The sequence below is a fragment of the Coturnix japonica genome, chromosome 1 (assembly GCF_054131305.1).
Source record: "Coturnix japonica strain WE chromosome 1, WE-NBRP24, whole genome shotgun sequence".
NCBI lineage: Eukaryota > Metazoa > Chordata > Aves > Galliformes > Phasianidae > Coturnix > Coturnix japonica.
This window is the reverse complement of record NC_140663.1, coordinates 154,831,271-154,855,002: the sequence shown is the minus strand read 5'-3', so window position 1 is coordinate 154,855,002 and position 23,732 is coordinate 154,831,271. Positions and strand designations below refer to the sequence as shown.

The following is a 23,732-nucleotide window of genomic DNA, read 5'->3' as shown; positions in this document are numbered from 1 at the left end:
AGTCCCAAACTGGGTTTTGTCCAAAGAGATGAGAGATGAAGGATGCAGGGTAATAAGTTAAAGCTTTGCTTTCTCATAGCCAAAATAACAACAGACTAGGGGGGAAAACTGGGAAAATCACAGCTCTTTCATGAGAAACCACAGAGGAAAATAAATCATACTTACAATTCTGTTCAAAAAAATATCTACGCAACAGCATGTATGAGCTACAAAAGCACAGCTGTTAATTCACCAAAGTAGGAGGAATTATGGAACTGGTGCTATGCACTGCATTCTTAATGCACACGGGTTCCTGGAGGCCCTGTCACGGAGCGCATTGCCCGGAGGAGCCGGCACTGGTGGCACCGCTGGGTGCTTGGCCTGACAGGCAGCATTGTCTTGGCAGGACTTGGGTCATACTTAGCAGATTATCCCCGTACCAGGAGGGTTGAAATTTCCATACAAGTAATAGAGGAATTTGTGACAGGCAGCCGGCTTACTGCCCCGCGCTCCAGGGCTGGCTCATAGCGGATGCTCAGCTTGGAACCAGCACAGCTCCAAATTCAGCAAAACCAAAGGCTGCTATGGCAGAGCCATTCAGGTCACCTAGCAATTTGGTGACTAGGCTCACCAGCTCTGGGAGTGAAGGGAGGGCAATGAAGCAAGCCAAGTGGGTGGGAGCCTAGCACTAAACCAAAGTGCACTGCTCAGTTGGGTAGCAGCTGGCTGGAGCAAGGCTTGAGGTCTACTGCCCTCTGAAACAAGCATTACCACTCACACAATGTGCTCCCCAGGGACTTTTGGTACAATGCACACACCCAACGCATATCGTGGGAGGAGACATGGCAGTGCTTCTTTCTGCTGCGGGCACCAGTCCCCTGCTGCGGGCCTTGGGGTTACCACCTGCTGGGGATGGCAGCTCCCTGCTCCATCACTTGTGTTTAGGACAGCCACGAGATGGCACTAGCAACTCTTGCAGGCTGGTGGCTTTAAAAAAACAGAAAAAATATAAGGAAAAAGTGGGAAAAAAAAGTTCGAAAATAGCATGCTGTATTGCTGTGATCAACTTAGAAATGTGCAGGCAATCCATAGTCACCTCCCCTCAGTCTTAAAGCTGGTTGAGTATTTCTCTTACAGACTGGTCAGCTTTGGCTAAACCCACCTCAGTCATTATTTTACTGTGTGTTAATGGTCAGCTGTTACTACTTATGCTGGGCAAATTAGACTAACAGCCTCCATCTACCAAGCTAGTTTGCATTTTATGCCTCATATATTCAGGAGGAAAGTAATTAAAAAGGACAAGTGATTCTGAAGTGAGCCATGTTTAATTCAAAAGGCTGAGCCAAAGCAGAGGCTGAGTGCATTTGCTCACTTACGCATCTCTCTCTAAGACTTCATTCAGATGGTCTTTCTGCAGACAGAAACAACACATCATATCTGTAAGTGCAAGTAGGCTGAATACTGACCTCCAGCTCCAAGGCCAGCCCTGCACTGCTGTGACCCACTGGTAACAGACATGCTAGTCAGCATCTGGTCTCAGTCCCCCCCTGGGCTGCTGCAGGATATTTATGCCTTTAGGACACCATTATTCCATTCTGCGGGAGATGCTGCTGTCTGTGATAATGCAAGAAGTGTTTTTACAGCATGGTCTGTGTTTCATGCCCTGTGGGATGCCCAAGAGCAAGTGGAAAGATAGGAGGGTATAAAGTCTGATCAGAGAATCACAGAACAGTTCAAGCAGGAAGGGACATCTGCTCCAGCCCGTGCTCCAGAAGGGACACACAGAGCAGGGTGTCCAGGTCCATGTCCAGGCAGCTTTTGAGTATCTATCTCCAAGAAGGAGACCCTACAGCCTTCTCTGGTTGCCTGTGCTGGTACTCTATCAACCACTGACGGAACAACACTGGAAACAGAGGCAAACAGATTTGATGTAGCCTCTTAATGGGAACAATCCACGGTATGAAAGGCATCAGGTAATATAGTAGGGAAAGCTACTTGAAGAGACCCAAAAGGGAGCCAAAAATCAAAAAGTGATAATGAAGCTGGTGCCTGATGCTTCAGAAGGCATCGGTGTCAATTTGTACAGTTAAGAACAGCTTTCCAATGATTTTCCTCATAATCTCTTGAAGAAAGCAGGCTGCAATAGTTGAAATTGGGTTACATGAATAAAGAACTGATCAGAAACAGAAAACAGGAAGTAGAAATAAATAGTTCTGACACTGGAATGAGGTGGGCAGTGGAGTCATGCAAGGGTCTGTACTTGAGCTTGTACTGTTTTGCATGACTTAAAGCTGGAAAAAGGGTGGGTTTGTGAAGAAGGACTGTCTTGAGGATATTAAGTATTGAAGATAGTAAGGATGATGGACAACTGGGGAAGCTGCACCAGAGTCTTATAGAACACAGCAGATGGGCAATAAAATGGTAGATGAAATTGTAAGTGGAAGTGTAGCCAATTGTAAAATAAACTGTGTTGAAAAATAACTCTATTTTTGCATACACGCTACCTGGCTCTGAGCTGACTCTTACTACTTGGAAATTGGACTTTGGGATGACATAAAGTATTATGAAAAGTAGCTCAGTGCTCAGCTGCTGTCAATGAAACAAATCACAAATTACAAATTACTAGTAATGGGAAACAACTCCAAATCTTCCTGTAAATCCACCACGCACACATCTTTGTATCTATGTGTGACTGTATGTAGAAGCCCATAGCAGAATAGAGAAAAATACGGAGGGTAAGAAGGATAAACAAAGCATGGAATGATTTCCCAGGGGGACAATATTATAGAAACCTATAAAAACATGAGTAATCTGGAAATGGTGAACAAGAGAAGGTTACTGAGTATCTCTCCCTGCAGCAAACCTTGAGTTTATCCAGTTGCATAACTGGAGCTACCTTGGCTGGATACAGGTTATTTAGGAAAGACTGGCGCATCATGGTGGAATTTGTGTAATAGACAGACGAGCAACATGATTGTATGCATATTTGCCAGGGAAGAGAGGATGAGACAGCTGAGAGCTCATAAGTCAGGAGAAGCTAACAAAAGTGATATTGTTGTGGGCACGTCCTACAACTCACTCAACCAAGAAGAAAAGATGGACAAAGCCTTTGAAGGACTGGAAACTGGCTCAGAATGGGTTAGAGCAGTTCTAGCTTTCTATAACTGAAAAAAAAAACCACCCACCTATCAATTGGATAATCCTCAGTCCTCACACACAATCTCTTCAGTCACAAAATCTGCTGCCAGGTCTTCCAGGCACCTGTGTATAGTAGCAGAGTTTGAAGGAGAAGGGAACAAGTTTTTATTGCAATTATCCCACTGTCAGGCACTGGGGAGCCTGTGTCACTGCGTTCATTTTGAAGCCCAGTTAATACAACCAGTGAGACTGCAACAGTTCATAAATGAGCACACAGAAGGATAAGCACAGATCAGTTTTTGTCTCTATTTTATTCAACAGAAACAACACATTCTAGGGTGAGGAAGAGAAAAAGTCCAGGGGAAACCTGCAGTTTTCAATGGCATTATTCATAACTTAACTTAAACAAAATGATACATAGGTAAATACCACAAAACCTGTGCATACTTAGCTTTCTGATGAGATCAGTGCCTTCTTAAATAATGGAAAGAGAATGAGTATTAGCTTCAGTGAAACACTCTTCAACTTCTGGCTTTCTCTGTTAGAAACAAAATGTTTTATGTACACTATCCTTGCTGTTTTTCTCCTGACCATAAAACACTTCAGTTACTTCAGAATTTGTTCACAAGCACCATGAATGTAAACAATGAAAACTTTCATCTCTAGTTAAGTACCAGTAAACAAAACAGAAATACTTGGAGACAGAATCAGGGTAGACACCATAAATTCAGTCTGTGGAAGTTTATTTGGCTTTCTTCCAGTTAAGATTGATCGGATAAAATCTGTAGGTCAGATGATTGGGGAGCTCCGGGCTAATAGCACACATAAGCATCACAGTTGTCACTTGAGCTCTCCTATCCTTGCTTGTAGACTTCCAACACCAGTGTTTCCTGTGGTGTAAGGAGATGATGTGCCCCAGATATGCTGAACACCTTTCTGCAGAGCTGAGAGACATTCCAAAGCCTTACTCCTCATTAAATAACCCAATCAGCTTTTGTCAAGACCTTGGATGGTGGCCTGATTCCAGGATCTAACAAACACATCAGCTGAAATCAATTCTCTGAATACTTTGATTTCACATCCAGATCAAACGCTTTTTGTTATTAAAATATTTCAAAATTACCTTTTTTTCCCCCTCTTCCAAGTAAGAAATACTAAAATTTTAACAGATTTGAATCAATTTTATGCTGTATCTGAAGTGGCTAGTGTTGATAAAATGGCGGCCCAACAAATACGGAACTCCAGTCCATCATTTTTCTTTCTACTATCACAGATATGACAGAAAATCAGAATTTCAAGCCTGTGGAGCCTGTCTGTCCTGGACATTGTTGCTTGCAGAGCGATTTCCAAGCTATTAGAAAACCTCACAGTGTTTAACACATATTCTGTCTGTAGAGCAGGGAAACAAATATCGTTACAATTCTTTCATTGGCGCTACTTGTGGTCCCAGACATTTATGAAGATAATGGTTTACTAAAAATTGCAGCAAACTAAACTGCTGTGAGGACAGGAGAAGGCTGATAGCCTCCAATGCTCTCACAGGCTCAAGAGAATTTCCTCTTTATACATCATATTTAGCATAGAAGACCAGTCTACCTCTGGTACACGCTACGGTTGCATCTCACAAGAAGGAGACTTGCACTTAAGCCTGATGCTTTCTGTATGTGGGAAAAGTAACAGCATCGCTTCTTTCTGGCACAAAAGTAAGTTTTCAGAACCTGCATGACGCAATCTACAAATCTGACTTAGAATGAACCACAGAATGAATCATAGAATGGCTTGGGTTGGAAGGGACCCTAAAGATCATCAAGTTCCAACCGTCCCTGCCACAGGCAGGGCCGCCAATCTCCATATTTAATACTAGACCAGGCTGCCTAGGGCCCCATCCAACCTGGCCTTGAACACCTCCAGGGATGGGGCATCCACAGCCTCTCTGGGCAGCCTGGTAAAGAACTTCCCCCTGATACCCAATCTAAACCAACTCTCCTTGAGCTTAAAGTTGCACTGAAGTTACCTAGCTGCCACATTAATAGCTTTTTGCTTACAATTTATTCTTTTTTATATGATATCAATTTAATTGTAGCAAAACAGTTTATCAAGAATGTGTATTTTAAAAACACAACTTGAAAAAACAGTAAATTTAGACTTGTTTTCCCTTTGGACAGACTTATTTGAGAAGAACAAATAAGCTTGTTCTGAAAATACGAAGAGTACATCTTTGCATCAATCATTTTTACAGAAAAATAACAACCCTTAAAAAAATGAAGTTGTTATATATTTTGGATTGGTGGTGTAGCAAGGTATAAAAATGCAGAGTTATTTTTCTTGCTTTGTATTCCAAAAAAGTAAACTTGTCTGAGTTAGAGGTAGTAAATAATGTTTACTTGAATTACCACTGGCTTACATAAAGTGGTTCAGACTACAGTCCCAGCTGGAAATAATGGTTTTCATGTGTAGATTAGTAGAAAAAGTTACATGAAATTTCCAGTTTGGCACTTTCCATACTCTGTACAGTCAAAGTAAAGTTATCCAGTAGAGCTTCCTCTTCCCTGCGGAAGGAATGGAGCTTCTTTCTACCCAGTAGTGTAAACAATTACAGAGTAGACATAACGATGGGCAATCTCACAGGAAACTTCTCTGCACCTTCTGGAGATATGCTACTGGGACCTGCTGTCCTTATAGCTACCTTTGGAACTCGCAAGTGGGAAAGAAGATCTCTTTGTACTCCCATCTTTCTGAGTTAAGTGAATTTCTCTGAAAATTTAAATCAGTTTGGTGTCACAAATCACTCTTCAGTTTGCATCAAAGAGAATTGGATCATTACGCACCTATTCTGGAATTTTATTCACCAGTAGTCTAAGGGTCAGTTGTGGAAACCCTCTGCCTTGCACTGGCACGGACAAGCCCTTGTGAAGATTGTCTCCACCAGTGCAAAGGTACTGGGCACCAGCTCAGACTGCTTTATGGTACATACTTCAGGGACATTCATCTCTTGAGGGATCCAGGAGCTTTCTTCAAACATATAGCATACTCTTCTGCCCTACATTCTCTTCCACAAGGAAAATCCTGTAAGCTTAAGGATGGTCCAGTCATCACAAGAAGAAATTTGCCCTGGAAGGTGCGAGACAGAGAAACCTCAGATGTAAAATTCTTCATCGTTAGTTGGTGAAGATGGGAAAACACTACCACTATCATCAAGGGAACAAGGGGTTGTTCTTGAAGACTGTTTGGGCTGCTTGGAAAGAGATGCTGATATGAATGAGCTGGAAGACCATTCAGAAAGAGATGGCAGTGAACCATCCACAGGATCAAAGGTGCTGCACATGGAGGATACAGGCCTTCCACTGATAGAAGCCTTTGCACTCGTACTGCAGGTTTGCTTCTGTGGTGGAAGAGAGGCTTCCAAGTCATTGCAAAATCTGTTAAGGGCAGAGTATGCAGAGACCACAGACAGGTCTGAGAAGGACAGCTTCCTCCCTGTGTCCACATCAGTCTCCTGTGCATCCTCCAAGTCATCAATGTTAAGCCTTGGGCTGCATCTCCATGTTTTCAGTCTGGTTGCAGGTGACTCAGTATTGAAAAACTGAAACGCTTCACTGAAATGAGTAGTTTCCGAGGCTGAGGAGGAACTCACTGTAGGTAAGCAGAACAGAGATTTGCTCCTTTGAAATGACCATAAAATGCTGGAGGCACTGCTGGATCTGCGTGTGGAGTCTTCTTGATCACTGTGTCTGAGGTCCTGCTGGGAGAAACCGAGATAATGACCAAGGCCATTTGCATGATGCACCTTGTTTTGACTCATTTCTTTTGGCTGTTCAGGGACAGATTGGTGGCTCTGAGGATGAAAGCCTGGCAAAGTGGTGAAGTGGGAATCTGTTGACACAGATGGATATGGTTGCTGGTTCTGCTTTGCAGACTTCCTACACCAACTGTGTGCTTGCTGCAGCAGGAGAAGGAGAAAAGAAGATCATATTAATACAGAATTGGCAGTCTTACAACCATAAGTCTCCATTGCTGAGTTGTTACTGCAAATAATTACGAAGCAGATTTCATTCAGTATGCTCACAGCAAATGTTTCACTTCAGTAACAAAGAGAAATCACCCTGCCAAAGTCCCAAATATTTACATAAGGAGCCTTGAAGGAAACAAGAATAAATGGAAGAGGATCCCTGCCTTGCAGGCTGAATTACACTAGCTTGAAAACCTCACATAACATTGACTTGTTCAGATTCATTCATATTCTGCTTTCCAACATTACTACCCTAGTGACAGCTAAAGAACAAAAATAAAGCAATGGGAGATGTATGGTACTACTGCTATTCCTCATTTCTTCATTAATGTGGTGCAAATGTTTTTATTTTTCCTCTGAGACGTCAAAAGGCTCTTAGCAAGTAACTTAATTCTCTGACATCTCAATGGGAATATACCACTTCTTTCAGCAGGGACATTATCTCATTCATCCAGTTCAGTGAGCGGAATACTCCAGAATCCACTTGCTCAATAAGCTAGCTCCTAAGGACTTTAAGAACAGCTTTAGATATATAACTTGCTTGTAGACACCTAGGATGAAGAGAGCTGATGGTTACAATCTGAATCTGGTTCCAAATCTCATTCCCCAAGTGGAATTCAGTTGCCTACCTCCTGGATTCTTGAACAGTTGTCCAATGTCCTCAAGAAGTAGCTGGAGGCCAAGTGACTCTCATATGGGATTAGATACTGATAAGTAAACTATTCCCCAAGTGTCTTAGCAACTATAAACTCTTATCATCATCCCACTCGTCTCAGCAAGGCTTTTAGAAGTTTGCATTTTAAAAAGTTTGGTTGAGATTCTTCTTAATGGAATTTTTCATGTAATACAAAATGCTCCATTTCAGTCCCAAAAGGGAGAGGAAATAATGGGACAAACTGCAAGAACCCTTGAAAATAAACAATTATCTCAGCTATGGGAACTGTCAGTCAAAAATATCAGAGGAGGAGAAATTAGAGATCTTGGTCACTATGTGCTATTAAAGTGACAAGGCCATGAGAAACATGATTCTGGGCAGTTTCAAGTTAGGTAAAAAGTATTAATGCAGCGCATACAAGACTAGTAAGGCCTCATTCAGAATGCTGCACATGACTTCAATCACCCCTATATGAATAAATTCAAACTGAAAAAGATGCAGGCAAAAGAAAAAAAAGAAAGATAAGATGAGCTATCCATTAAGCAAAATGTATGACAAGTTTCTAAAGGGTTTCTAATCACAACAGAAGAGTCTTCTGGGGCAAGTAATGATAAAGATGGAGCTTGTTTATTTTACAAAAGAGATTATATGACATGACAGAGATGGATGAGGCCCAGCAGCCAAGGAGGTCGTTTTGTCTCCCCTTTCTTTAAAAGAACTCCATGCATTGCTGCCTCAAACATCTTGCTGGTGCACATCATATTATCTTAGTGACCTAGATCTGTCACAACAATTTTCTCTTTCTCACTGCAGTGATTTTACAGGAGGAAAATACAAGATAAAAAGGAAAAGAATTTTCATGTCTATAAAATATTTTTGCTTGTTTCTGATTGCCTATCTGGAGGTGATTTACAGGACAGCCAACCCTTAGGAATTCATTTAGGCATTTCACTTGTAGATGAATGTATACATATATACCATATATAATATATATTCCAGTGTATCTGTAATGAAGTATGCTAATCCACAACCTATTTCTGTTTAACAAAATAAGATGTTTTCTTTAATGCCATAAAGAATTAAATGTATTCATGGGTAAATTGACCACAGTTTCACAAACTGATAGGAATTTATGGGTGCAAAATAATCAAATAAAATGAGTTGAGCTGTCAACAAGATATGACTGGGAGTCACTTTAGATGTCATTATGCAACATCCCTTTATTTATGCAGTTGATGAGTTCATTTGCTTAAGAAATTACTCAACAAGATAGAAGATTGTGTCCATGAAGTAAATACCAGTAGTTTCTTAACTGCAGACACTTCTGGGTAACCCAGAAATGGTCATGTGGCATCCTGAAAGTATAAAGCAGATCACCCCATTCTTTTGATGGGCTTGTACAAGACAGCACTCTTTATTCTACTGCTGGCTGCACTAATCACGGGTACACCTTTCTTCTATGCAGTAACTCTGATATCAGATACACTATGTGGAATCAGTTACAACTCCTGATGAATCAGCAGGAGTTCATTCCTATTTTGCAGGGAGAAGATTGTGGACTGCCTGACCATAGCTTGCTCACATGCAGTCTCTTTATGTTTCAGCATCAGGAGCAAGCTTGGTGGAGATGCTGTCAAGAAGGATCAGCCACCTGAGACAACAAAACTCGATCTAAATGGGTGTGCACAGCTTCCACCACACCAAAACAGCAGGTTTTGATAGGAACTCCAGATTCAGGGAGAGAGATGTACCAGACCCTGTCACAAACACACACACCAGAACTGGATGTAGATTGAATTGATTAGCTCTCTGACAGAATAGACTTTCTCATCTAACACTAATCTGCTACTCATTTATAATCTCTGCACAAAATCTTTGTGAAGCAGGGAGGGATTTAGAGTCTTTATGCATTACAATAGGTTGCAGAAGAATTTCATGACAAATATCCAGGAATGCAACAAACTTGCAGAGAAGTACTTTCAGCTTCACATGAGCTGCCCATAGTGGACAAGCACTCCACAAGTGTTCCTGTAGCCTGCTTTAAGTTACCTGCTTTTTAAGAAATAAGATCATAACCACTCAAATGGGCTGTACTGCAATTGTGTTACTATCACAAACACAGGTTTTCCCAGCATTACTCAATAGGAGTATGATGATGTTTGTTTAACCAGTGGATTCAAACCAGTGATTAAACCTGAGGAATCATCTCCCATTTGAGTTATAGGCTAGCTCAGCTGTGTCCCCACCAAAACTAATCATTAGCACTAAGAACTCTACTGCCATAGTGAGATCGTGCTTCTTTCCTTTACTTTTCTACCCTATCTAAAGACATTCTCTTAATTTAGTCTATCATCTATGCGTTTTCTCTCTGCTCACGAGCCCTAGTAGTGAAGCAGAATGGGTGTCTTCAGACCCATAAGTGTTGCTCTGAAGTCTTGCTTACCCCTTTGCATTGGTTGGTATACAGATACACCATTGGAGCTTACTTGCCATCATGCAAAAGTTACTGTGACAAAGCAATTTTTGGCTTTCAAGCAAATCAAGGAATGAAGTCTATGATATTAAACAGACTTATCCTGCCCATGAATAACCTTATTTTCTCCTGCACTGGATCTAATCAAGCCCCTCAATAATTCCATTTGCAAAATGCAGTTTTGAAGAATATGAATCAATTTGACTGGCAAATATCTGAGTCCCTGTGAGCGCACAAAGAAAAACAGAGGTTCACACACCTTGTTAGTCTAATAATGTAATTATATTCCAATTTCAAACATTAACGACTGCCTGTTATTGACAGGGTCATATATCTACAATTCTAAGTATAACAGTTAATTGTACTTTGTAGAAAAGTACAGTATCAATAGCCAGTAAATAAAAACATTCCATTCATCACTAAGCACCAACTTATGTGCAGGCTGAAAAATGTGGTGCAGTCATTCTTTGGACTTGCAGAATTATGAAGAGGTGAAGGTTATTACTAATGGTGTGGTATTGATCGTGATGTTAATAACACCACTCTGCAAGAAGTTGAAAGTCCTATATCTTACTTTAAAAGGTAGACACTATAATTCGCTTTTAACTCAGAAAAGAGTATAAAGTCCACAGGTCTCCAAATCAAATGCTTCCTATAACCCATGCCCCATCATATAAGTCCTTTTCCTTAAATGACCACCCTGTCTTGAATTAAGATGTTAACCTGCTTGCACTTGCTGGGTGGCTGCTACAAGGCTGGCCATCAATATGAACAATGGCTGACTTAAATCTGCTTTTTGACAGGTTTTTGCTCCTGTGCCAGAAGAGTAATTTAGGTGAAACTACCTTTTCCCATTCCTGCTGTTAACCTTCTGATTTATTTTCAGAGCACAGACCCCACAGATTGACCTTGGCTTGACTCCCATGGCCTTACTCCATCAGTTTCTATCTCTAAGTGTTTCTCCTCTGCACACAGTGGGAGCTGTTCCCTGCATGTGCACCTCTGGAGGCCACTTTCTGGAGGCCAAGCACACGTGAGACCTGCAGTGACACAAGCACTGTCTATATGCCTTATGTGATGCAAACTCTCATGCATACTGGAGACTATACTTCCCTTCTTATGGGGAGGGAAAGATGGGGGCAAGATGGTTGAGTAGGAACATGACATTTCCCTGATTCCTCTTCTGATAGTACAGAATTCTTAAGGCTGTATAGCAGGACCTTGACTGCATGACTTTACAGTCTCTGCTCTTCCCCTGTTTTCCTCATATTAAACTTCTTTTGCTTCATCCCACTCCCAGAAAGCCTCTTCCAGCCCAGACGATTCTATGCTTCTATACGATAATTTCCATTTCTTTAACTTCATCCCCATGTGCTATTTTGCACTCCAGCTTCACATCATCACCCTCACTGAAAACAAATGAACATTTTGCAATTGGAGGCTTTCATTCTCCTCTTTTGATGCCTATAATTAAAATCTTGTTGTAATTGGTTTTCTTTTTGTAAGGCTTATCTTAGCCTCCAGTTTGGCAAGTGTCACTTTGCCTCCATATTGTGTGGTGCCTGTTATTTCTGAAAACTTACTGCTTTGAAAGCCTTATTAAAAAGGCCTGGGGTGTTTTCCTTATTTTGTTGTTGTTATTTATTTTCCTTCTGCTCAATTTACTTGAAAGCAGTGCAAGGTCCCATAAAATGGTTATATCACATAGAAAACACTTGGCCAAAAAAAAACCCACCCCAGCCCCCCCCCCCAAAAAAAGGAAAAGGAGATACAAATGAAAGTGCCTGTTGTCTAAAGGTATAGTGTTGGTGGCTCAGGTTAAGAGGCTATCTCAACCAAGCACAGATATGCCTATAGAGCAATAAATGATCCTGACAAACTGGTCCTTACTTTGACAGAAGGGTGAGGAAGCTGGGTTTACACATGAAACACACTCCAGAACAAACACTGTTCCTCAAAAACTGAACAACAGTCTTCCAAGGGTCTACATGCTTTGTTTTATCTGCTGAGCAGCAGTAAATTCCTTCACCTCTGCAGAGAAGGAATGCATGTGAACCTCACCCGGGACTGCCACACAAGCCCTTTGAAGAACAGGTGGCTATTAAAAACTTCCTGCTTCTTTTCTTGCTTAACTCCCTCAGATGTGATGCATGACGATACACTGCCTAGAAATCATGGCTACAGATGTCTTAATGAACAAATTATCTTCTAGAACTTGATTAGGAGCACCTGAGATTACTCTGAAAGGAGAATCTGTGTGAATCTGTCTCCCAGGCAGCTCTCCAGGTTGCATTTCTTTTCCCAACCTGATAATCACTGGGCAAAATACAGGTGTTGTCACCTTGTTTTTTTCAAACTGATGCTAGAAAATAACTCAAACCATCAGGAACTCCTCTTGTCTCCCATAAAAATCTCATAGCTGAGAGTTACTCTGTAGAATTACCAGTACTGTGTGTATACTCTTTACAAAACTTTACCCATCAACCATCATTCCTCTACTTGGACTCATAATTCTCCCTCTCCACATTCTTCAAAACAGCTACCTCATCTCACATCATTCTTTGCATAAACTGAGGTTGACTGATATCACCAACTGCCTCCCTGAGTAGTTACACACACAGCAAGGGGTTTTGACATCTTTAGTAGTAATGTCCCGGTTCTTTCACCTACCACAGAGCAATAGAAGAGCCTCCACTTCTGCCTGCTGAAGTAGGCTACAGTTCTCAGCACAAAGCCAATAACTGTGCTTCTGTTTCACTGTGTACTGGACTCACCTGCAAGAGGATCCTATTTCCATCATGATCTTCAGTCTGCCACCTGCCTTCACTGATTGGGCTGCAAGGGTTGGGCAGGAGAGGAACAAGCTGTCTAACATCTTTCACTCTGAACTCCAGCACTGCTGACTCAGTTGGCATTGGCACGTGGCCCTTTGGGAGTTTTTTTAAAGAAAACTGGATGTCTATTTCCATGTTAGAATAGACAGGAAAAACACAAAAGTCCGCTTTCTTCTGACATACCGGTCTTTTCAGTATTAACTCATAAAACTTCAAAATATCAACAAAGTTTTCATTTCTGCAGTATACTGTGAAGCGGACAATTTCTTTCCCGTAATGCACTGGACGAATAGCCCACAGAGGAGTCTCTGGAGCCAAAGTGTAAAAGTCCTGGCTGCATGGCATGTAAGGGAGGAACTTCCCATGCACTCTCTCTGTGTGGTGGTAATGCCAAGGCGGCTGCTGGAAGGTTTCGTGGAGTTGCAAGATAGGTTCTTCTCCATATTCTTCCTGCAGGAACAGAATGACAGCAAGGGCTGGCTGGGAAACACCAGCTTTATCTGGCTTCTTGTGCTTCTTGGACACACGTCTTTCTGAGACTCGAAACAGCTGGAGTTCTGGATGGATCCAGGCCAGAAGCTTATCGATCTCTTGCTGAAGAGTCTTGGATTCACCGGGGTCTGTGATAATATGTACACTGACAAGGAACGGGTCCTGTATGTCTTCCACAGAGAGTTCACCTGTGAGTATAAGAAGAAAAAAGTCCTTGATGGTGTCAAACATACTGATTTCCTTGACTGTTGTCAACATTGAGCTGATCCTTCACAGAGAAGCAGTCTACTCAGTCCCACCGGGCTTTTTTCTCACCTCCCTCAAGCTCACTTACAATAAACTAATGTGCAGCCATACATCAGTTGAGAAAATAACCAGAAGACAGAGAAGTTTCATTAAGCATACCATAACAGTTGCTCTTTCTACTGAGGAAGCATACAAAACACACTACCCAAAGTGCATTTCAGTGTTAGAAAAGAGCTGCCCCTTACAGCAAAGATGTAAGAAAGACAAAAACATTGATGTAGCATGGGAGTGAAAGGACCACAAACGATGTTCAGAACAACTGGGGTGGATAGTGGTCACCCCACCTCATTTTAATTCATACCACTTGGCTTAGGGCATGGAAATGACACTGCAGAACTCCACTCTATCACCTTGACAGTGGAGTTTACCACCAAGTTAAAAATGTTCTGTGTCCTGAAGGCAACAGTTTTAATAAGTAAGGCAGAGTTTGTAGGTAGAAGCAATATATTTTATTAGACCAACTGATACATTTGGGAAAAAAAGAAATCAGAGAAGCCTTCAGGCACACAAGCACTTCTTCAGGAAAAGATATTACTCCTCCCTATAAATCCTGCACTGTTTAGATCTTTAGACCATCATAACTACAATTCTACTGCTTCAAGGTTTTTTATACGATTAGGGAAGAGTGGTAAATGCAGGAAGCTCAAAAAGTTACCCTTGCCCAAGGGAAAAAATAAATCCCTACTTAGCAGTGGGAGTGCTCAAAGGGGCTGTGTGTGCTGCTGTACCCAAGACCACTCTGACAGCTCAGCAGCAATGGCTGGATGGCATGCAGGGCTGGAATTGCCACTTCTGTTCTGTTGGAGTTGCATGCAAACAAAGATCCAAGACAGTTAAATAAATCATCCAGGTAATCTGAATATTTTTGCTGAAACGGTTCCCTCTATGTGGTATTCAGAAACTACCTACACGTCTGAGACCTCAAGCCTGGGCACAAAGCCTAAGAGTGTGAGGGCTTAGAAAGGCTTCCCAAGCTTTTCATTGTGCAGACCATGTTTAATAGAGGGACTGTCTCACAGGCTGCCTCTCCTCCTATTGGCAATTCTGCAAAGCTCTCCCTCCTCCCTCCTGGCATCAGAACAACATTCCTGTGATACTTCAGCAAATGCTTTAATGGAAAATCGGTGCTATACAAGTAGCATATTTTAGTTGTCTTTCAATACAGGAAAACACAGAGAAAGCTTTCCAGAAATGACCAGTAAATATAGCATCAATCTAGAAGATGCAGTAATATACAGTATACAGAGCAAACAACAAGCATGCATTTTGCCCAGGGCAGACAGAGAAAACCCAAGGGAATTATCAAAAATACAATTACTGCATTAAACAGTGATGCAGAGCGACTCTGTCAGATGGTTAATGCAAGAAAAAATAGGAGGCAAAATAAATCTGTGTCAGAACACGGCAAGGGGCTCTGCTGCGACAATTGTTACTGGCAGGTATAGTGAAAGATATCCCGTGTCTGTGTGGGAGAAAGACAAAGGGGATGGAGGAGGGGGATCCTCTCGTGGCCCTCTACATGGGACAGCAGGACAGGAAGGAAGACAAACTGTGGAGGACACTGACCTAATAAAACCAGAAAGAAAATAATCACCATAACTACTGCAGCCTTTCATTTCCTAAGATTGGAATAGAAGATGTTCAGCTCTTTTCTCCCTTCATTTCCTTTGTCACACAAATGCTATGAAAGCATGCAAGAAGCGACAGGCTTGATGTTTATGTATATAAATGACTGTAGTTTCAAAAGGAGCCTGGGCACAACAATGCAAAACAAAGAGCCATCGCTGTTGCAGGCTTCTTGCTTTGAATAGGAAAAAAAAAAATCCCTGAGCATGGCATCTCTGCCATCCTGTTGCTCAGCATGATGTAAGGACGCTGAATGGTCTAAAGCATTTTTCAGCAGAGGAGCCATTGGAAGAGCCAGCAGCAGCATTAGTATTCTGCAGCGACTGCTGCCTGTGTCCATCAGCACCAGATGCTCAAAACCATCATTAGAAGCTAGGTCTATATACACAGCATAGAAAACCATATTTTTACTATCTTTATTTACTTATTTATTAAGCTAGAAGCAGTTAACTGTGCTGAAGGGAGAAAAGTGTAGCAAATCAGAAACAGAAATTCAAGGGAAGTAGAAGGAGCAAGGAGCTAAGAGAAACTTCCCAGAGCTGATGATAAACTACAAAGTGTTTCTATGTTACTAACAAGGCATTTTGCTTCACCTCACAGGGAAGGAGGGGAAATGGCACCGTTCCCCATGACATAACTCAATGTGCCCCCTGGCAAATTGTCACAGAAGCAAGTGAAAGCTCTGCATATGCATTAGCCTTTCTGCATTACTGGTTAATCCCACAGAAAAAATCAAAATGCTGAGGCATCTATTTGGAAATAAGCTCCGTGGTTCTCACAGCTATGACATTTTTTTCTCCCTATGACAGAAGGGGATTAGTTCTTTTTGACTTAGCAAAGCAGCAACATTGCTTAGAGGTAATCACTATCGAAAAATGAAAGAGCATTTCACAGTCCTAGACTTTTTGCTTCTGTGCCAGGTAGCACTGACTGTCAGCCTGGAGAGGTGACAGTTAAGGTTGGGGGACAGCTGCCACCTCCGCTAGATGCCAGGCATTCAGAACCTGGTATCCTGGTAACACAGTTCTTGCTGAGGCTGGCCAGGAATGCAGGGCACGCAATGCCACAGCTGCCTCAGTACCTTTGGGTCAGTGACTCCAGCAGCTCAGCCCAGCTGGGAACGCTCACAGTTGGAGCTGCAGCTCCTTCCCCCTGGAATATGCATTCATTTCACATTAAAACACGTGAGATGCATCATATCACTGGTAGCTGTAAGAGGAGGTTTCCTTCATGACAGCTGAATAACCCTGGGTTAGAGAAGTTTCCCTCCTGCTTTTGCTTTTTGGCCCCAGGACTCTTGTACAGCCAGCTCTAGCAGAACGGTCCCTCATTATCAAGTCACAGCCTGGCAGCTGGTCCCTCTTTTATAGATCCATTTCCCACTGGAGTGGTTTGTTCTGCATGCAGGTCTCTTCATTTTCAGGGGAGGGCTCCAAACACTTCTTTATTTCAGAAGTCACTATCAATAGCCTATGTTGACACCTGGTTTTCCTGGCTTTTTCAGTGGACATGTCTGGAATTGCCAAATTCAGCTCATAACTGATGTTAGGAAGTAGATAAGCACCTGCCTTCCCAAAACACAATATCATAAAACCATAAATACAATGTATTGGGTTGCAGGTTCCTCAAAGATTATATAGTCCCATTGCTGCACGCAGAGTTGCCATCCAGTATACCAGGCACTAGATTAGGGCCCCAACCAGCCTCACCTTGAACACCGCCAGGGATGGGGCATTTCCAACTTCTCTGAGCAGCCTGTGCCAGCCTGTTCCATCTCTCCTAAGCCTGAGTTGGTGAATGAAGATAGGGACCTACAGACTCCTGAGATTCACCAGGTGATACTTCATGAAGGGTTACCAACAGCATTAGGCAAACTTGGTAGTATGGCAAGTAGGATGGAGTCTAGAACAAAGTGAGGTTTTAAGCAGAGTGGATCCCAACCCCAATTTCTGCATTTACAGAGGCAGATATTTGCAGTCTTCTATGTGTCTACATTTTCATTTTTATATCAAAGAAACTGAGAGGAAGTAATCTATTAATATTTGACATATTACTTTTGAGTTGAGCAGCAACTTTGCATTTTAAAATCTCAGCACTGCAACATGGCCTTTCATTTCCCCGTTGCAATATACTGCTTCAACACTACTGAAACACTAATATTTCCTAACTGAGACCTGAGATTTTTGTTGCACAGATCATTTCAGTTTTTCCCTAATTCATTTCTGTTCTAAAATGCAATGCTGAAATGGTAACATTTCTCACTGAATACGACTTTAGCATTTGACTCTAACGCAACACTGACCCTTTTAGGTGTGTTAATTGAAAGGCTCTAGGGCAGACACAAAGGCAGAGGCTATTTTCAGAAACAAGGACCATCATTCTCTGGGCAGATGTAACAGAGGTGCTTAGTGGCCACCTCTAGCAGCAGAATCCACGGCTGGGTCACACTTTGATGAATTATACAGCATTAATAACCTTTTGAACGAGAAGGATTTGACAGATTCACCAGCTCTTCCATTGTCTTTCCCCACTGTTTAATAGCATCTGACAAATGCAGGACTGCAGGATAATGTGTTTCTCAGCATGCTCTGCTTAGCACACCACCACAAGCTCACTGCCCTCAGAGTTCAGCAAGCCAATCCAGCAGGAATGAATCTTACCAAAAAGTGAAACAAAACCCACAGAGGCACTGCGTGATCAAACAAAGGCAGTGGCAGGTCTCTCTGTGTGGTACCATTGCTGTTAGATGGTGAAGCAATTGCTGAAACCCCCTGCTGTGCTACAGACCCAGTGAACTCACATCCCTCCCCAGCAGCTCCACTGCCCTGACCTCCCTATGGCAATGTTTCATTATCAGCTTAAGCTGCTGTTGAAATCTGGGGCACAGAATCACAAGGTTGGAAAGGACCTACAAGATCATCTAGTCCAACTGTCCTCCCCATTACCATTGCTACCACAAACCACTAAACCACAACTCGTAGCTCCTCATCCAGACACCTCTTGAACATTGCCATGGACAGCAACTCTACCACCTCCCTGGGCAGCCATCCCAGTGCCTGACCACTCTCTGAGAGAAAAAGCTTTTACTTATATCTAATCTAAACCTCCTCTGGTACAACTTGCAGCCATTTCCTTGGTTCCTCCTCATCACAGCCTTCCTTCAGGAAGTTGTAGAGTGTAATCCATCTCACTCCCATTCATCTCTCTGTGCACTCTTGCACACCCTTCATGATGCTTGTTATTTATTGTGAGGGTGCCAGGACCTTCTAACCAATTTTTTCTAACAGTATTTCCTGTCAGCCCAACCTGTACTCACCTAACAGTGATACCTGAAGCAAAACAGCTCTTTGTACTTATGGATAGGTCCATGAATGCTCTGTGGTGAACCCAAATCTGGTCTAAAACCTTCATTCTGGTCAGAGATGCCAGCTTCTCACCTTCAATGGCATCAAATCCATGCTCACCCCTCCTCAGTACAGCTCACATCCTCACCTTGCTATGTGCACTCAGAATGAATAAAAATCACTTCAGCGTTTGCAGACAAAACCCACTGCTTCAGGAAAAGTCAAGCTGAAGAGAGATGTTTGGGGTGCTGAGCTTCTGCAGTTGTTATCTCTAGTTCAGTGCATGCAAAGCGCACAGAACAGTCTACTGCAACTGTTCTGAAAACAGTTGCTCACAGTTGAAAACTGCTCACTGAAAAGCTATATAAGCCAGGATGGGAAGATTAGCATGAATATTATTATAGGAATTCAGGGGTATTCTCCTGGAAACCAACTATTTTTGTTTCCCCTCTTCCCTCCCACACTGTTCACCACAATTCAAAAGCTATCTTGAGAGTCTCAGACCAGTTTGCACTGCATGTGTGTTCAAACCACAAAATAGATTCTCACGATTTGGCTTCTTCATTACCTGTCTTCACTCAGTAGCCACAGTCTCCTTCCATTTCTCCATCTAGGGGCTCAAACAGCTCCACCTCATAGAGATTAATTACATGAGACCACAGAAGAAAATTCTTGTTTGAATACTGACAAAATATTACCCATCTGTGGAAAACAGCAGGCAGCTGTCATTCTGCATCTCTCAGAAACAACAATCAGAAATCCCTCTGTGGGGAGCTCAGTTGTAACAGTGAGCTGCTGCTCACAAGATCTGCCCAAGTGAGCTTAGTGATGCTGCTGGCACGAGCCTGCATCATTAGGATAAAGCATGGAGCTTTACATAGTAGCCTATATTACATTCAAGTCCAGTGGAGAACTACAGAAAAAGTGCATTAACTATTAATGTTCAACCATTACATGACTTTGTGTTATCATTATTTTATACTGCACGTAGAACTGATGAAGAGTTGCCCTACTTTTTGAAGGGGCCAGAGGAGGGAAGAGAGTCTGAAACTGAAATGGAGATTGAAAGTAACATTCTAGATGACTCCGTATTTCCAACTTAGACAGTTCAAGCTTTACAGAGATGTAAGTCCTTTCTGATGATAACATTATCCTAAATAAAGATATGGATTATTGCACTGGCTAAGAACCCAGATGCTGATCTTTGGCATCCATTTCAGACCCCTGGGCAGAGTTGTAAGGTGCTGTAATTCAGCAAAAGCTTAATCAGCAATCACTACTGTGCATGTCCAATGACTGCAAGCACTGTCTTTTCTTAAAATCCAACTCCTATATAAAGCTGGGATTCTCAAAAATATGTTTTTTTATAATAGCACAGGAAGAACATGGAGTTTGAAAAACAAGAAATTCTGTACACTTGAGCTGCTGTCAAATTTGGTCCAACAGTGAGCTCCATACCTCACACAATGTACTCTAGTTAACTGAGAGTGTGATTTTATGATTGGCTTAAGACAATTTAAGACTTCACTGCTGGCACTGCTCCCCCTACTTTTCCCAGCTAAGTGTTTCCACTGCTTCCCATGTGTCAGATCTAGATGCAAGTCGAAACAGCTTGCTGAACAGATTGGAAAGAAAGACTCAGACAAGAATAATCAGGACTGTGTCTTCTAGTGGCAGTCAGAGAACTGATCTGGCTAGCAATGTTAATTTTCAGGAAGGCTTCTTTTAATCAGCTTGTTATCGCTAGTAGGTGGCAGGGGAGCCTGTCTAGGAGCCATGACAAAGCACCTACACTTGAGATGCATCTCATAAAAACATGGGATTGAGGACTGAGGCATGGTCAATCATTTGCCACATTAGTGCCTCTCTAGACCATCATCTTCACAGCAAAAGGACATTTAAACTCTCCAACTGAAAAACCATTTTGAATGTAAGGATCCTCTCAGTTGACAGGAGGGTGCCATTCAAAAGACCAACCCCAGCCAGACCAGCTGATGGGGAAAAAAAGGGAAGCAGTAATAGAAAGCATGCCTTGTGGGCAGTGTTTCTTTTGATCCCATACAGTGACAGCCAGGAGTAACCTGGTAAAAAGTTTGTGGACCTTGAAGAAATTACATGCAGAAGTACATTCGCTTTTTTCCAAACTTTTATCAACAGAAACAAGAAACTAACAAAAATAAAGAAGGCATTTGACAGCTACTGCTGTGGAACGTGGCCTACACCAACTAGAGAATGCCACAGATCCCCACCGAACCTGCAAAATAATTCTATTTATTTATTTAAAAGAGTTCAAATAAAAGAAAATGAGGCAACAACACAGTGAGAAAATTAATTGCTGACATTGTCATTGTGGTGTTCTTGTAGTAGAAACTGCCTCCTTCATCTTTCATGTGTGTTTTGTCATTTGGCTCAATGAATCAGATGGCTTTTCCCTTTCTATCTACCAGTGCCTTTGAGTGAGAACTTGCTTTCCTTAGTTATTATGGGAAAGATTTACTTATTCACCTTCTCTCTTTGGGCTTTAACAGTTCAGACAGATATCTAGACAATTTTCAGATCGTTTTCCATCACTGTACAGGCTGAACTTGGAGCATGAAAATCCTTCCTGCAAGTTATTGCTCTGAATGGAAGACTCACTAAACTACTGTCTATCTCCTTGGGGCCTTCTGGGACAGCAATGAATAACACTTCCACACAGAGAAATATAATCCACACCACCTAATAATCAAATTCAACTTTCTCTGAAATTTTTCCTGTAAATTTTTTACTAGAACTCTGCACTACTTGACAACTCAGTGTTCATCAAAGCTTTCCTGTGCTTCTGAATCACATCTGGAAAAGAGAAAGAGGAAAGATTTGATTATGTGGTTTTGGCTATGGCTGCGTGTGCCTAAAACAGGAACTAGAAATAAAGTCAGGTTGTCATTCATAACCCATCTTTTTTCTTTAGAATTTCTCCAGTTTTCATCTGCTGTATCTATATGACAGGAAAAAGAACTGACTGGATGTGGTAAGAAAATAATACACAATGGTGATATAAGCTTCAACAGAGGTAGAGTTCTGATAACTCTGGTCTAGTAATAGTGTAGGGTATGCTTACACTTCTCCAGTACTGAAACTCAAGCTACCACTAAGCCAGCAGGAAGTAATTTAACCATGGAAACATTTGGGTGTGGGCTAAATGATACTAAAGAGTGAAACTCTGATCTTAACCCAGAACATGGGTTTTTCCAACATTTAAATAGGAACTTCAGCTTTTACATGTGGCTTGTGGTTAACACCACATATCTCACAGGTAAAAATAAAATCTGATTTGATTTCAAGCACAGTTCCACAATTGTGCATGTCCTTACACACAACTGTGTCTCAGTCCTTTTAATTATACCTTTAAGGGCATATGTTTCACCCTTAATTCTTATGTTACTAAATAACCAAATGCATGCAGTAAGACCATTCTCAATATGTAGGACATTTAAACTACAAAAGCAGCACCCTAACCTCAGCTTCTATAAAGGTGAACATGCAAATAGCAACATTAGCTCTGTATCAACGTCTCCATCATGCTTCCTGCGCAATGGTACAGCAGCAGTGATGACCCCATGCAATACCTAATACAGGCCAGGCTACAATGGCACCCCCTCTAAGACAGAAATGGATGTTTGTGGATGAAGCTGTGATGCTGGTGGGTCTAGGAAGGAGTGCCATTAAGTTTATTAATCATTACGCAGTGGAGACAGCAAACTAGGGACTGAAGATGTTGCTGGCCTGCTGATATTGCTCTGGGTAGATGACTCAAAATGAAATACAGGAAAGTCTGTTTTAACATAGCAAAAACAATTTACTTTTTTTTCCTTTATACGTGAGGGCAGTCTTTCAATGGAAGAGGTTGCCCAGAGAGGCTGTGGGGATATTCTGAATCTAAACAACTTGCTCTAACTGGTCTTGCTCTCAGCAACTGGCTTGGACCAGACCATCTCCAATGACACTTTCTGACATCAGCTTTCTGTGACTCTATGTCACACTTTTTAGCTTGTATTCAAGCCCTTTCTCTTTCATTGCAGGATGACGAGCAGTCACACCAACGTTTCACACAGCTGACTACTGCCACGTGGCACGTAGTAGTAAGACACTGTCTGCCTTCACACAGCCACAGCAGGCAGCAACATGATACAGGCCAGGCAATACACACAGAAGCTACTCCCTGTATTTCCCCAAGGAGCTGCCACTTCAGGTTTCACCACTATAAAAAACAGATGAATTTGCAACACTGGCATGTGCTATAGCCTAAGAGCTCTACACAATTTGGGCCCTATTTCCAGTTTAATTTTACCCTATGATTTGATTTGCATTCTTTTTATAAACCTTCTGGAAATACAGCGTGATACTGGAAAGTCCACTTAATATTTAATAGAGCCTGTTGCCAGCCATTGTAAAATCATCTCAGTTCTCCATGGAAATAATACTATGGTATCTTCATATTGCAGTAAAGTAATACAGTTATGTCCTTACACTTATTACATGGCACTGGTTGGAGAAGTATATTGAAAATACACCCAGTCCAGCTGTGTCTGGAACAGAACTGGTTTCAACTAATTGAGCTTAAGGCACACAACTTCAGTGCTAATTTTTACCTTTCTGACAGGTTTTTAGAAGTCCAAATGTAGCTCAACCCTGGCTAGTTTTCACTAGCTTGAACAGTTAAGTGAAGGCAACCAGATACTGAAATGAGACGTGACTAGTGAGATGCCATTTCTTCTTATGCTATTGTTAGAAGATACCTATAAATCTGCACAATGCTATAGGACCTTACACTCCTGTGGCTCCTGTTCTCTCTGCAACCAGGAAGGCTGCTGTCTTTAGTCCAAAGCTCTACTAA

At 41.9% G+C, this 23,732-nt stretch overlaps 1 protein-coding gene across 2 annotated transcripts in view; it reads right to left on the bottom strand.

Annotated features, from left to right (window-relative positions):
• Positions 1–3,409: 3,409 nt before the first annotated feature.
• The window catches only part of FAM124A (family with sequence similarity 124 member A), a 41,006-nt gene continuing 20,683 nt past the window's right edge, over positions 3,410–23,732 (bottom strand). For both annotated transcript variants that reach the window (XM_085536221.1, XM_015851857.3), the window contains exons 3-4: positions 13,029–13,768; positions 3,410–7,057 (exon numbers count right to left, since the gene is read on the bottom strand). In XM_085536221.1, coding sequence (XP_085392347.1) covers positions 6,254–7,057; positions 13,029–13,768 — 1,544 coding nt within the window. In that variant the 3' untranslated portion in view covers positions 3,410–6,253. The remainder of the gene's footprint in view (positions 7,058–13,028; positions 13,769–23,732) is intronic.